At 35.6% G+C, this 16,017-nt stretch overlaps 1 protein-coding gene across 4 annotated transcripts in view; it reads left to right on the top strand.

Moving 5' to 3' along the window:
• NBEA (neurobeachin) overlaps nt 1-16,017 on the top strand; it is a gene marked incomplete at both ends in the record, with an annotated part of 484,059 nt that overhangs the window by 153,594 nt on the left and 314,448 nt on the right. For all 4 annotated transcript variants that reach the window (XM_080363323.1, XM_080363325.1, XM_080363322.1 and 1 more), the window contains 6 exons: nt 1,025-1,106; nt 1,415-1,538; nt 1,863-2,055; nt 2,361-3,380; nt 7,473-7,690; nt 9,197-9,350. In XM_080363323.1, the coding sequence (XP_080219449.1) occupies nt 1,025-1,106; nt 1,415-1,538; nt 1,863-2,055; nt 2,361-3,380; nt 7,473-7,690; nt 9,197-9,350 (1,791 nt within the window). The remainder of the gene's footprint in view (nt 1-1,024; nt 1,107-1,414; nt 1,539-1,862; nt 2,056-2,360; nt 3,381-7,472; nt 7,691-9,196; nt 9,351-16,017) is intronic.

Genomic DNA, 16,017 nt, shown 5'->3' with positions numbered 1-16,017 from the left:
TCAGATTTCTGAGAGATTCTGTGGTTGGTATTCCCAGAAAATACATGACTCAGTGACAAAATTAAAGTGCTACTTGAATCCAGCATCCTCAGATATTTACATATGAAAAAAATAACCAGAGAAGGAGAAAAAGGAGTTAAGTGCCATAAGTACAAAATATTTACGGAGGAACTAATGTAGATATTTTCCATGTTCTCTTATAGAAAGCAGAGGCATATTTGCTTTCTGTTTTAAATACCAATATGTAAAGACCTATTCAAAGATATTATGTTTAAAACTAGCTTTAATTTGATTATTAATTAATGGATTAGATAAAGTTCTGCTTTAAAATAAATAAGAATCACTGGTGAAATTATTTTAGTTTGAAATATATTTGCTTTAATATACTTCTAGAGAATCTCATGTTAATATTGTTAATTTTTTAGCTTGTTCTTAAAAATAAAGTTGCAAACATACAACAGGTGAAGGGTATCCCGGCATGAAAGATCTGTAATGTTGCCTCAATACAAATTAACTAGTTTGTCAGGTACAATTCATGAAACAGTAGAATGATCTCTCTTGTTTGTTATGTGAAGCCCCAGGATTATTCCTATGGAATGCTCCCTGTGACTGTTCCTCTTTCCCAGCTGGAGAAAACCAAACCCACTTTTAAGAATTGTTGGGTTTGGTTATGGATGGAATGTATGAGAATAACTTTTGATGTATAATGCTTATGGAAGAATTTTTAATCTGTGAGTGTGTAACACTATGAGGAATATGAATGAAATATCTTTAAACCACAATTATTGTATATTTAGTAAGCTTACTAAAAATTTTATTAACCAGCCACTTTGCAACCATTAAAATCTTGATCCTTGTGTAGAGGAATTGCTCATTTCCATTCTTCAAGAATAAAAAATTTTCAGAAAAATGTTTTATATGAAGTTACAATGTGGTAAGTGTACTTAACAAATTTTAAAATGAACAAAGAAATGCTGCAACACTTAATTAAAAATGGTAAAATGAAATTAATATTCTATTTCAGATTTTGACAGAACAAGTGTGCACTCAAGTTGTTCATAAACCACACCCAGAGCCAGATTCAACAGTGAAAATTCAGAATCCAAGTAAGGACAATATATTATGTTTGTATGATAAATCGTAGAGGTTTTGTATGGTTCTATGACAAAACCTAGTGGTGGTGGTGTTTTTTGAAAGAATATGGTTCAGGAAGCAAGAACAATTCATCTGTCTCAAATACATATGGGTTTCAGTTACTACTTTCATTAGTATCTGTCAGCAGGTTTTGGTGGGTTTTCTTGGTTTGTTTTTTTTTTTGTGGTGGTGGTGGTGTTTGGTTTTTTGTTTGTTTGTTTGTTTTTGTTTTTTTTAATGCAGTTAAAATGTGTTACGTATCTAATTTATTCTTTCAAAGTGATTCTTAAGGTGGTGGCAACACTGTTAAAAAACTCCACGCCAAGTGCAGAGCTGATGGAAGTTCGACGTTTGTTCTTATCTGACATGATAAAGCTCTTTAGTAATAGCCGTGAAAACAGAAGGTATGTCACTACAAAGAGTATTTTCTCATCCTTGATGTGTGGGTAGTAGCAATCTGTTATACTCCATGTAGAGTTTTATACTGTATATTAAATGGAATATATAGAAAATAGATGTCATAGGTTTGTTTTTTTAGTTCACCAACTAATATTAGGTTCTTCTGTTTAGAATATACTTAAAATTTTTATTCATCCCCAAGTATTTTTAAGTTTCTTTGTACTATTGGATTGATGTTCAGAGGAAACGTTCCTCCTATTTTAACCATCATAATGTTAAAATAAAGAAGCTCTCTTTGGATATATTTTGACCTAATTATTTCACTTTAGATGTTTACTTCAGTGTTCAGTGTGGCAGGACTGGATGTTTTCTCTGGGATACATTAACCCTAAGAACTCTGAAGAGCAGAAGATCACAGAGATGGTTTACAACATTTTCCGTATTCTCTTGTATCATGCAATAAAATATGAATGGGGAGGCTGGAGAGTGTGGGTGGATACTCTTTCTATAGCTCATTCCAAGGTAAGAAATGACTCGTGCATGGTTTTTAAATTCTAGTAACTCCCCCAAAGGCACTGGCACTACAGTAAAAGATGTAAAGTGATTTAGTGCCATCTGGTGGCTACCTCCATAATGGCAAGGTGGCGTTTCTTTGTCGTCGTCCTAGGTCCTTTGCTGTGAAACAATTTGTAAGCAGTATGTGGTATGTTGTTAAGATTCTTGTTAGTTTTTGTCCAAGTTCATGGATATTCATTCATCCATATCAATATTCATCATCCTTTCATGGATAGGCATTCATCCCTGTAATCTGTTCTTTTCTTTTAAAGGTCACATATGAGGCACACAAGGAGTATCTAGCAAAAATGTATGAAGAGTATCAAAGGCAAGAGGAAGAAAATATTAAAAAGGGGAAGAAGGGGAATGTGAGCACTATCTCAGGTCTTTCCTCTCAGACAACAGGAGCAAAAGGTGGAATGGAAATTCGAGAGATAGAAGACCTTTCACAAAGTCAAAGTCCAGAAAGTGAAACGGATTACCCTGTCAGTACAGATACAAGGGACTTGCTCATGGCTACAAAGGTGCCAGATGATGTGCTTGGAAGTGCTGAGAGACCAGGAGGAGGAGTACATGTGGAAGTTCACGACCTTTTAGTTGACATAAAAGCTGAAAAGGTAGAAGCTACTGAAGTAAAGCTTGATGATATGGATTTATCACCAGAGACACTGGTAACTGGAGAAAATGGTACACTTGTAGAAGTTGAATCTCTTCTAGATAATGTGTATAGTGCTGCTGTTGAGAAGCTCCAAAACAATGTTCATGGAAGCGTGGATATTATTAAGAAGAATGAGGAAAAAGATAATGGTCCGTTAATAACTCTGGCTGATGAGAAAGATGAACCTTCTACTAACAGTACCTCATTTCTCTTTGATAAAATACCTAGTCAAGAGGAGAAACTTCTACCTGAACTTTCAAGTAATCACATTTCTATTCCAAATGTGCAAGAAACGCAGATGCATCTTGGTGTAAATGATGATTTGGGATTGCTTGCACATATGACGGGTAGTGTAGATATAACATGTGCTTCAAGTATAATAGAGGATAAGGAGTTCAAGATTCACACAACTTCTGATGGAATGAGTAGCATTTCTGAGAGAGAATTGGCTTCATCATCTAAAGGATTAGAATATGCTGAAATGACTGCAACAACTCTTGAAACAGAGTCTTCTGGTAACAAAACTGTACCTAGTGTTGATGGAGGAAGTATAATATCAGATACAGAAAGATCTGATGATGGTAAGGAAGCAGGAAAGGAGATACGAAAGATCCAGACAACTACCACAACCCAGGTAGGTTTCAGGTGCTGTAGCCATGTATGTGTTCGATGTAATCACTGTTGCTGCTGGGTGAATTAATAGTATGAAATCTGAGAGATGTTTGAAGTATATTTCTTTGATTAGATAAAAGACATCCATCCCCCAAGCCTATTTGTTTTGAAAACGTCATAATGTGTAAGGATTGTGAAGTCTGTCATGTTAGTATAGAAAATACGCATTGCAATTGTGGATGATTTAGTTTAAAAAACTTAGATAAGAGAATCTGTCATCTATTTTCCTTAGTTCTTCTGGACAGATCAACTGATACTCTTAGAACTCTGCTGTAGGTTTTCTTTTTAGTATATCTTAAGATTAGAAATACCTATATTTTACTATGAAATATACACTGAAGTGGTTTTTACTGGTGCTGTGCCTTTCTCAGAGTGTAGTCTTACATCACTTCATTACCCTGTCTTTCTTCCTGTACAAGAATGCTGGCATAAATAATCTCTGGTTTTGATTCTAACATAAGCAAAGGAATAGCTTAGGGATAACAGAAGAAAAACTGCTACTTTATTTCCAGACCAGAGATGATTAATAAAAGAAGTATCTACTTTCTTCTTGGAGATCCTTTCTTGTCTAAGTCTGCCTCCAAAAAATTCTGAGAAATTACTGGGTTTTGTGAGAGCCATAGCATTCTGAAACTGGGAAGGCCAGGGCAGAAGTCTACCCTTTGAAAGAATTTGTACTCTGTATACATAGCAAAATATAGGATCCCTTTGAAATTTTGAAGGACAGGATTAATTTCCCCAGTGGCATTGTTCAGAGACTGTAGCACATAAACAAAGGTTGCTTTTTAGCATGTTATCGGGTGAATGAATTGATTACCTTCAGACTTTACTGGCTGACTATATATCCAGTATGTATACCAGTATTTGTCTTCTAGGATTTTAAAGTCAAGCAGGCTTCCTGAAACTATGGAAGAAGAGCCAAACAAAGATTGCAAATGTTGCTCTGTCTGGTACTGTGTAGTGTTTACCAAATTGTCAGAACAAAGACTTTCAGAGTTACACTCAAGTACACTCAAAGTAGATGTCATCTAATGAAAGATCAGCCTACCTTCTTTGTTCTTCAGGGAGACAACACTTTCAGAAAACCTCCAGTGAATGGACATTTTAATTTATATAAACCATCTATGGTTTCCAAAACAGATACTTTCCCTTAGACAAACAAACAAAAAACAATTACTCAGACCAGTGGGTTCTGACATACAGAAAGAATGCTCTTTTCTAAGTCTCTCTTCTCTGGTAAGAACCTCTGTTTTGAAGAGAAAAGTGAGTGGAGCTTTTGCATTCCCTAGGCAGGTATTGTAAGAAAAGTTTGGGGTTCTCTTGTAAGTATTTTTTTCAAAACTATGAAAATACTCAAAAGATTAGGGACAGCCTATCAAGCATTCTGTAGGAATCCTTATATTTAAAAGCATTCCATGTAATAAAGAAAAAGTCCTGAAAGCTCTTGATAGGAATAGTGTATTTATGAGTATCAGTTGCCAAACACCTTATTTTAAATCTTAAAATTAAGACATGGAAACTGATGAATGGAATGAATGGAGGACAGCAAGAAAAAGGAGCAGTCGGTTTGTTTTGAAATGTGGATATTTGTTTAAAGAGTAAAAGATGGGTGAAATGCTAATATTCACTTGCTATGTACATATATGCACCCATAAACACAGTGAATTAGTAAGATAAATCTTTAATGAAAAAATTTGTACTGTCTACTGTAGAGAATCCTGTTGGTGTGACTTTGGGACTTCTTTGTTCTTTAACCTCTTTCCTTGATGAATTTCACCTGAAACAGTTGCATTATAAAAATATAAATTCCTCAAGCCTACAGTTATTTGTTAGGATTTAAATGATACATGAGTCTAAATGAACTTTTATCAGATCACTGTAAGACAGGAGAAACAAAATGTTTTTCAAATGTTTTGCTCATAGCTCCTTACAAAATTCCTAACATAACATTTAGATCTGCAAATTATCTATGAACTTTGTACTCTTCATGAGTACTTAAATTACAGTTATTTCCCACTAAAATAAATGAAAAACTACAATGAAGTGATTTAAGTCTGTAGCCATTAATATCTCTTTTAAATAATTTTCTTAAAAACAATATCAACTGTGTAAACACTAGAATTGTTGCAATCTTCTAACATCTTCTTTGGGTGTTTTGAAATATCTTGTGAACTGTAAGCTGTCCATAGTTAAATCTTTTCTGTTTCAATAAGTTAACCTTAATATAAAAGGTGGAAATATGTATTAAATAAAACATAAATCAATAATTATTGTTTTCATGAGTAAAGAGCAATGTTAATTTTAACACATCTACAGTAGAGCTGGAGGTTGGAGTTTTGATTGCAGCATGCGTGGGAACTGCCTCGTTAGATTTGATCTCTTTGAGATGACTGAAAACCCTTGAAAATGACTTAAAGACTGGCCACCTAAGTACAGATTGTTGGGCTTCATGGTGGTTTATGCGATGCACATCAAAGCCCATTCTTGCAAATTCAGTGTTATTGGCTAGATAAAAGCTCTCCTGTTGTGTTATGGTTATGATACCATTACTACTGCTGACATGACAACTATAATACCTGTAGTTGTACCCAAAAGAGAACAAATGGTATGTGAATGAAGTTACTAACCTCAAGTTCTCTAAAAGCAGATCTACAGCCAGCTCTCCACCTCACCAATTAGAAGAGAGCTGTCTTTTGTTCAAATGAACTGAAGGGAAGCAACAAATGGCACAACAAAGTAGAGATGGGGATTCCTGCTTGCTTCTAAGAAGAGTTAATGCCTTTATCAATAGTAGATCAAATATTGAAGAATATAAAATTAACTTTTTTATAGTGCCGACTAAGAAAGACTGAAAATAGAATTGAAAGCACTATGCAGAAGATTCATGCAAAAAATTCAAATCTTAGTTAAGTTTAAGAAAAAAAAAATCATTGAAAGATAACTTCAAGAAAATCACAGGAAGTGACAGTAACAATTCTGATCCCAATAGGTCAAACTGAATGAAGGAATCCTGTCCTGTTCTCAAAATGCTGGCTGCAGAAGATAAACATCAGACTAAAGATGTAGAAAGCTTTCCAGCTCAGCTCCAATGCTATGACCATTTTTACATTGCTAGCACAAATATTTTGTAAATGTCTTTTTGCTTTTAAGTGTCCAGATTTAAAACTGTATGCTGAGATCACAAAATGAATATGTGAGCCAAGCAAGTATATTTCCTATTTTGCAATTTTAAGCTAATCTGAAGTAACTTTAAAATAATTTTAAGGATCAGACTTTCTATTTCTTCCTTTCAGAGATGTGGCACATTATAAGTAATTTGGTTGTTATGAATATTTGCCTCAAATTCAGTCAAAACTTTTGTTCTCTACTCCTTTTTCCTTCACGGTATTCTCCATCATATCCTCTGTATGTATCTTTTCCTTTTGTCTTTAATCACCAAGTGGAAACAGTCATGACTATGTAGGTTTTGAAAGGGAATTAAATTCATATCCACCAGCTGCTAAGAGAATCTAAAGGATGTCCTGAGGATCCATAAAACTGTTAACCAATTAACAATGTGTAGCGAAATTGACAAAATAAGATTTAGAGGACTGGACTTGATTCTCTAATGATCTTGCTAAAAAGACCAAATAAATATATTGATTTTGGAAAATGAGGAGCTGTCTAAAAGTGCGCTGATTCCTGTGTAGTTTGTCCGTGTTTTGAGAAAATTGTGATACTAGCGCAAAAGGATAGTTGTTTCCTATAAAGAAGGTCTTGTCACTGCTGACCTTGTGGATGCTGTATTTGGCCTGTTCTGTAGTACTTTAAGTGAAGAACCTGAGTGTAAGACACTGGGAACAGATGACAGGAAGGGCAGCTCAGGCCCTCAGTGGTGACTGATTCGAAATGGAGCAGCTCCTTTACTGAAGGATACCGCCTGCTTCACAATACCAGTATCTCCTGTAGTTCGTGGTCACGTCCACTTTTACCCCATCCTTTCTCAAATTCTGTGATCCATTCAAAAACATGTCACAAAAAGTTAACATAATTTTTGAACTTCTTGTTGATGTAGGCAGTACAGGGTCGATCTGTCACCCAGCAAGACAGGGATTTACGTGTTGACTTGGGATTTCGAGGAATGCCAATGACAGAAGAGCAGCGACGACAGTTTAGTCCAGGTCCACGCACAACTATGTTTCGTATTCCAGAGTTTAAATGGTCTCCCATGCACCAGCGGCTCTTGACAGACTTGCTTTTTGCACTAGAAACAGATGTACATGTTTGGAGAAGGTAGGTGGTTGTTTCTTCTTTAACTCCTGATTTGTGTTTCTACCAACAAGGAAAAAATAGATGTGTTGTAGAGGGGATGTTACTGGGATAGTGGGAAGGGAAAGTTGGTGTTCGATTTAGTGTCCTTCTGTACCTTGTATCTTCTCGTTTCACCCATGCCCAGCCTGTAACAGCTGTATTTCACAGGTAACATTTTTTGTTTCCTTGAGTGATTGTATAACTCATACATACCTAGCTAAACTGAGCTGCTCTTTCAGCTGATGTTTACCATTAGAATTTGCTGCTTCTGTTTTCAGGCATGAGGAAGGCTTCTGTGTCTGCTAATGACTGTTTTCTTCAACTGATCAATTGAAAAGAGAGATTCTCTACCTGGAAACTTTATAAATAAAACCTCTTTCCTATGACATTTTCTAAGGAATCACTCTTTCTAGTTGTTTTGGGGTGGGTTTTTTTTGCATGCCAGCTCCTGGTTGTGGTTAGTCTTGGTGGTTATGTTTTATGATGGCAATGTGATTTCCTGGGGCTTTTTGTACACTTTAACAGAGATAATCAATAATTTATTGTTATCAAAGACCTTAGGTATAATAGACACTATTTAATCTATTTTCCAGGACAGAAGAGTTCATTTTCAGAAAACTAGAGCATAGTTATATCCAAGGACAACTTTCTATTGCATTTAGTGTCCAGTTTGGTGAACTGTTCTGTGAGAGTCACTAGGAAATAGCCAATTTTGATAATTCTTTTTTTCGTCAAATTTGTGGGAGGGGCTTGTACTTTGTGTTTACATAATGCTTGAATGTTGAACTTGTATATTTTCAATTGAAGCCTTTAGGTTTTTTTTGCTTGCTGGTAACAATGTTATTTTGGGAAAATAATATATTTATAGACAGAGTATTCCTCAGTATTTTCATACTTTTAAAATATTTTCGGGGAGTGACTGTTTCATGGAACAATTTCTCACCTGTTAGGAGTTGCTGGTATTACAGCTAATCTTAGCATCTGTGGCTTGCAAAGCTATTGCTACTGCTAATTTTAATACTAGTTAATAAAGTTAATATCAGATCAAGGTATCACCATATTATCATGTTTCTCCTTGAAAACACTAGCAGGTGCTGTCACTAGGTGTTATCAAGGGTGCTTTAAATGGCACTGGTGCAGTGCAGTGAACTCTTAATATCAATTAATAACTTCCACACTGAAGAAACAACCGCACTGCTTTCAGCAGAGCTGCCTGTGAAGGGAAGTACTGGTTGATGGGAACAAAAGGTTATGAGCCATTCTTCTCAACTGGGTATCTGAAACTTATCCTGGCACGAAAATAGATAGCAGTCAATTTGTTCATTAAACTAGTCCTGTTCGTGGTTTTTAACAATTTACTTGCAAAGTTTTGTAGATCAGATTTTGCCTTTATATGAAAGAAACTTTCACAGTCTGGTTGCAAAGAGCAAGTTTATGTAAACTTTTGTTTTAACTGGTTTTAATCCATCCTTTCTTCTGTTCTTACAGTCACTCCACGAAGTCAGTGATGGACTTTGTCAATAGTAATGAAAATATTATTTTTGTACACAACACAATACACCTCATTTCCCAGATGGTAGACAATATCATTATTGCTTGTGGAGGAATTTTACCGTTGTTGTCAGCAGCCACATCCCCAACTGTAAGTACAATATTTCCACCTAGTGGACATATTAGAAATAGTTGTTAGTAATACAAACCACTATTTGTAGCTGACTTTTCGTCTTTGGGGGCTTCTCTCTCCTCTCTGCTAGTTCCTTCAAAAAATTTAAATTTATAATTGAAACTGTTAAGCTTTGATATACAGAGTGTTTATAATATTTTGCATTTGAAATGCTAATTTTATTAGAGAAGTAATATTAAGTAAGAATAATGTTTCTTAGGTATTTAGTATTTTGTTTGAAAAAAAAGACCATTGGGATCATGGTTACAAATCACAATTACTGTAACAAAATTAGATCCTTTATGATTGCCAGTCATTGATATTCATAAATCTGTTTTACATGGCCACCGTTTGTTTGCATGCCAGATGATACCAGAAGTCACCCTCTCAGTACTCCGTTTCATTCTTTCTTCAGTAGGTCCTGACCTACATTTCCTTTTTTTTTTTTTAATCTTCTTTTTTTTTTTTTTTTTTTTTTTTTTTTAATCTTGTATTGAAATAGGCTGATTTTTTTATCCATCTTGATGTTCTTAGTAAGTTGTAAGTTCTTAGGTGATCAGGTAGGCAAGACTAGCCTAAGAGAATGCTTAAAGAAAATGAGAGAAATATTTTTTAAATATTGCATTATTTTCAATAGTAATTATAGTATTTGAATGTGATTCTTTGTCTTTGTGTGTAGTATCTGTAACTATTTCTTTCATACTAAATGTCTTATCTTGAGCATCTCATAAGCATCTGCAGTTAAAGGGGAGAAAATGAGGTCAAGAAGGGACAAAAAGACTCCTCTGAAGTAATGTGGCTAATAGACACTGAAGGCTACAAATGTAGTTTGGGAGTAGAAGTTCAATTTCTTGTTCTAGCCGTTCAGCAACTGAGGTTACTTTACTTTGCATCTACTATTACTTTTACTTAGCTAGCAAAAAAACTGTTTTGCATGATTTTATTTGAAATACATGAATGCACAGACTAGCAACTGACTAGACATCCATAAGACTTTCAGCCAGGAGATTAATGTTAAAATGCTGTGTCTTCACTATTTTCACTCGGTTAACTGGGAAAATGTTTTCTATAAGCAAAAGTTCAAAGCTCACAGGGAAGACTTTCATTGTCCATAGTCACAAGAATGACATCAACATTGCTGAATAAAGCATTTTGCAAGTACCTCATTGTAAATATTGACAAGGATGAGAGAGTGCACACCAAGCTGTCTTGAGGTGTGGGCTGTGCTATCAGTCTTTGGGTAAAAGAACACTAGGAGGTATTTTTTTTAAACAAATCTTTTAGGCATAATTTGAAAATGAAGATGTTTTCTTTACCATCTTTTATTTAAAAATATAAAACAGGCACAACATTATTTAGGCTACTATTTTATTGGATGGCCTTTGTGTTTCTTAGCTCTTATTCTGGTTTATGACACTGCAGAGCCATTCTATAGAATAATAACTTTGCGGTTCATCATTTTCTTCTATTTATTCTGGATAATAAATATGTATGACTGTATGTACATAGATAGATAGCTGATACAGCTTTATATATTAAACATCCGTTAGTTAAAATATTGTGCATTGTGACTACCTTGCTACTACAGCCGTGATTTTCATGCATTGATACAAAAGACTACATTTTCAAATTTGTGTATTATGCATGCATTTCTCCACTACATGGGGACTGTGTGTGTTTCTTAAATGTTCAAGTTTGCCATCTCTTTAGGATAATAAAATCAAAATAAATTGTGAAATAAACTAATTGACTAGAAGATCAGTAACTGGCTTCAAACCAAATTAGTCCTACTCTGTGATTTTTTTTTTTTTTTTTTTTTTTTTTTTTTTTTTTTTTTTTGTTAAGAAAATTATTACTTTTAACCCAAAGGTACAGGGAGGGTGGGGAGAAGTAATTGATGAAATCACAGATTACCTTCACCTGGAAATAACTATTACCATCTAGATAATTTAATAATAATTTCCACCTAGCAGAGAACTTCTTCCCTCCCATTCACTGCCATTCCTGTTATGTCTTTGTCTGTCCATAAACATTAGCAGGAAGGTGGATTTTTTAATCATTGTGACTTGCAAAAAGCCCAGCACATCCTTCTTCCTCCTTAGAGAAGGTGCCCTTCCCTGATATTGTTCTGGATCACAGTTATGAAGGGCATCAGACCACTTCTGAATATTCATCATATGATGAATGAAAAGAAGTTTTGTGTTGATTCTCAGACTACTAATACTTCTGCATCCTTGAACTGTTCTGGAGAAAGTGGATGGACTGCTGGTTAAGAATATATTTCTTCTCAGTCTTGAAAAGACAAAGTAGTCCAGTGCTTACCATCAGTTACAAAAGATTCTTATTGCACTCTCCTCCTTCCCAGACCTGCTAATTGGAAGAGAGAAGAGGTATGAAACTGGAAGATTGATTTAACCTCTCTACTGCATAAAAACACAACAGTCCTTCTAGGGACACTTTCTGCCAGAGTAACTCTCAAGAGAGGAAAGAGACAAACACCTTCTCCCTCACCTGTTCAAATAATCACAAAATCACAGAATGATTAAGTTTGGAAGGGACCTCTGGAGGTTACCTGGTCCAACCCACCTGCTCAAGCAGAGCCATCTAGAGCCAGTTGCCCAGGACTATGTCCAGTTGGCTTTTGAGTATGTCTCAAGATGAAGACTCCACCACCTCCCTGGGCAACATATGCCACTGCTCAGTCACCCTCACAGTGAATAACTGCTTCTTGATTTTGCAGGTGGAACCTGCTGTGTTTTAATTAATTACATTAATGATTTTTTTTTCCTCCACAAGATATAAAGTCCAAATTTTGTGTTGCATCTCCTGTTCAGTTTTGGGCCCCTCACTACAAGACACTGAGGTGCTGGAGAGGGTTCAGAGAAGGGCAATGAAGCTGGTGAGGGGTCTGGAGCACAAGTCTGATGAGAAGCAGCTGAGGGAACTCAAGCTGTTAAGCCTGCAGAAAAGGAAGCTGAGGGGAGACCTTATCACTGTCTGCAACTACCTGAAAGGAGGTTGTAGCATGGAGGGTGTTGATCTCTTCTTACAAGTAGCAAGTGAGAGGACAAGAGGAAATGGCCTCAAGTTGTGCCAGGGGAAGTTCACTTTGGATTTCAGGAAAAATTTCTTCCTGGAAAAAGGGTTGTCAGGCATTGGGACGGGCTGCCCAGGGAAGTGATTGAGTCACCATCCCTGGAGGTGTTTAAAAGGCATTTAGATGAGGAAGATGATTTAGTGACAGTTTTAGCTTTTCCACTTAAATCTGAGAAAAAACTTCTTCTCAGTGAGGGTGACAGACACTGGAACAGGCTGCCCAGGAGGGTTGTGGAGTCTCCTTCTCTGGAGACATTCAAGACCCACCTGGACATGTTCCTGTGCGACCTCACCTAGGCGTTCCTGCTCCAGCAGGGGGATTTGACTAGATGGTCTCTTGAGGTCCCTTCCAACCCCAAACATACTGTGATACTGTGAACAGTTGGACTCGATGACATTGAACATGTTTTCCAACCAGAATTGTTCTATGAATCCCTTCCAATCAGCCATTCTGTGATTCTGCATGATTTTGCGATTCTGTAATTTAAACTGGGCATGGTATTAGAAAGCCAGTCCAGCAGTACTTCACTGCTCTGATGAAAGTGAGCTGTTCACATGTTTCGTAAGCTGCCTTACTGGGTCAGCACAAGGGCCTGGTTGGTTGAGCATTTTGCCTCTAACAAGAAACTGTTTGCAGCTTGCATCAAAATACAGAATTCTGAAAAAACATATTGTATGCTCTAATGATACTTAGTTTCAGTATTTAGGATTTTAACAGCCAGAGAGAGTGTCTGGGCTGTCACGTTTAATAACTACTGAGGAATTTCTCCTTCTAGACTATATCTAATCTTTTTTGAAGCTACTTTAGCCTCTGTAATTTCCTAAGGCATTGAGTCTGAAAAAGTAATTATACAACCTTTGAAGCACTTCTTGTCTTTGTTTTTTTTTAAGCCTGCCTAAATATATAGAGACAATATGTGCCTTACTGTTTATGCTATGAAAGGAGTGGTTCATCATGTCTTTATTCATCTCCATATCATTTGTGACTTTGTAGGCTTTGTATCTCCTGATGTGCCTGTTTGAATCTGTAGAGTCTTCACCACTTTTAGTCTCTCTGTCTTTGGAAGCCTCTGATCCCAATCTCTATTCTGTGGACCTTTTTTGGGGTGTCAAAACCCTTACATTTTGTATATCCTGTAGGATACACATATTCAGTTTACCAAAAAGTATGAAATAATTTTACTTATTTTTTTCCTTTTTCACTTTAATGAATGATGACTCTCAAACATTCCCACTGAAGGCTTTTTTAGATCTATATTGAATTTTTATAGTAGTAGTTCTTACTTATTTCTTCCTACTGTGTTACATGTGTGGCACAGGACACATATTTATATATACTGCTAAAAAATAATTTGCTCTTTGGTCTGGAATAATGAAATATGAAAGCAAAAAGACCATAAAGGTCATTCCAGCCTTTTACTTTGGGATGATAAAACAGGATGGATTTCAGGAAGAGATTTGGGTAAATTTAGGTAGCGAGTACCTAGGTAGTGAAGTACTTGCATGTGGACTAGACTTCTCGCTAATGGAGGTCTACTCAATAGAAGTGAATGATTCAGCTGTCTCTGATTTAGACATCTAGTGGCTGGTTAGACAGATCCATGTAGGGTCCATTGACTGCAATGACTGTTAACCTGGAGCTCAATCCAGCTTCTTTTTATGAGGTAGCTTACTTGTTTTCTAACAGAGAGGATGACAGACAGAAACACATAGTTCCTTTATTGATCTCGCAGTCCTACCTATCCACTCAGCCTGAGTTCAAATGAGGCCTCGTCCTGAGCTGCTGGTTCTTAAATAGCCCTAAATGTCTGTTATAAAACTCTCTTCTCAACAGCCTACTGCTGTAGACTTAGTTGTCATTACATGTGTCCCATTGCCTCTTATTTTTTTAAAGGCATTTCACATATTTCTCATTAGTAGCAGAGAGGCTGAATATTGAATGCCTGAATTAATTACAGCTATATGCAGAAAAGAACCAAGAGATAAATTTAGCAGAATATTGGAGGAACTGCAGATTTATTTTTCTTTTGTGTGGCAGATTCTGTATTGTGTTCCTTTCCTTGCTGAAAAAGCAATACTGTCGTGGTTTCTTTAAAAAGATGAATGTTTATGGAATTTGCCATTTCAAAAAAGGCTTCTTTTGCATAGTTAGGATTTGTAGTGAATTCAATTCTTGTGGGCTGGGTGGAAAATTGCTCCATAATCCTAGTCTGCTGTAGAACAGGCAATCTTAATTATGGTATTTACTCACTATTGAATTCTTGTAGTAGAAATATGCTTTTCCCTCGCTTTTTTTTATTGTAGACTAGGATGATCTGAATAGTGCTGTGAATAGGAGCCTTTAAATACAAATAGGAAGAAGAAAACAATTGCATTATCTTTGAAAACAAACCACTCACAAATCTGTGAGTCACTCGAGTAGAGTGAAGGTTACACATTTGTATGGAATACGGTTGCAAATTTACTTGTAATTCACAGTGAACTATTCTCACGTGTTTTAGTATTTCTTTGATTTCAGTTCTATGCCAACTCTGTCTCAGGTTCTGTATAAGGATTTCCTTCAAATGTGGTTGTTTTTACAGAGTTGTCAGTTGTATACAAGAAACAATTTGAAATTGAAGTGAACATTAACATAAAAGATATAAACTTTTTTTTGTTTTACAATATGAGCTGGAGCGTGTACCACTGATTCTGATGTCTTTCTTATTAAATTGGGGGATATTAGACAGTTCTGCCAATATCATAAGGACATAAAATACTGATATTCTTTTTTTTTTTTTTCCACTCTGTGGCAGAGGTCTTTGAGGCTTTTTTTTTTTTAATTACAGCTATAAGGAACACATTTTTAAGATCATGTACCAGTGTGAAAAAAATATATATTTGGGGAACTGTAAGGAAAAAGGTTTGCAGAATATGCTTTTTGTTAACAGCACCTGGTTACCAGATAAGACACACTAGCTAGGAGTTTGAAGTAAACATTGCTTACTACAACGATAGCAGCTGTGACAAGGACTTAGGATTAATTAATGCATTCAAATATCCGGTATGATACTGGTTTAGGTTGAAGAAACCACACCCAAAGTAATATCTCTAATGAGCTTCAAATGATGGAGCATTATGCATGAAGAACCAGTTTGCTTTCAATGATTTACATTTGTTTTAGCAAAGCATTTTAAACATATTCGCCTCCTCATACAAAGATTAACTACTTTATTACATTTCACTTGAATGGTTTGCTGTAAAATGCTCATTTCTATATAATCAGTGAAAACATTACTTTGTTTTACATTGCTTCATAAAATTGCTCTATGTACTATATAAAAGATGTACATTGGTTTGCAAGAATCAGTGTTTACATGAACTCCATAATAATACAAGATTTACAGTTTTCCTTTCTTTGTGCATAGCTATCTCTTAAAGTCTTTATTTTCAAATGTTCATGCTGAGCTGAAGTGTTTTGCTCTTCTAATAATAAATTAAACAAATGTATAATTCCAAGATACTAATTTGTTTCAATTTTACATTGTATTTTTAGTTAACTTAAATAATT

This window comes from Nesoenas mayeri (assembly GCF_963082525.1).
Source record: "Nesoenas mayeri genome assembly, chromosome: 1".
NCBI classification, from domain to species: domain Eukaryota; kingdom Metazoa; phylum Chordata; class Aves; order Columbiformes; family Columbidae; genus Nesoenas; species Nesoenas mayeri.
Note: the sequence above shows the minus strand (reverse complement) of the source record. Positions and strands in the feature narration are given on the sequence as shown.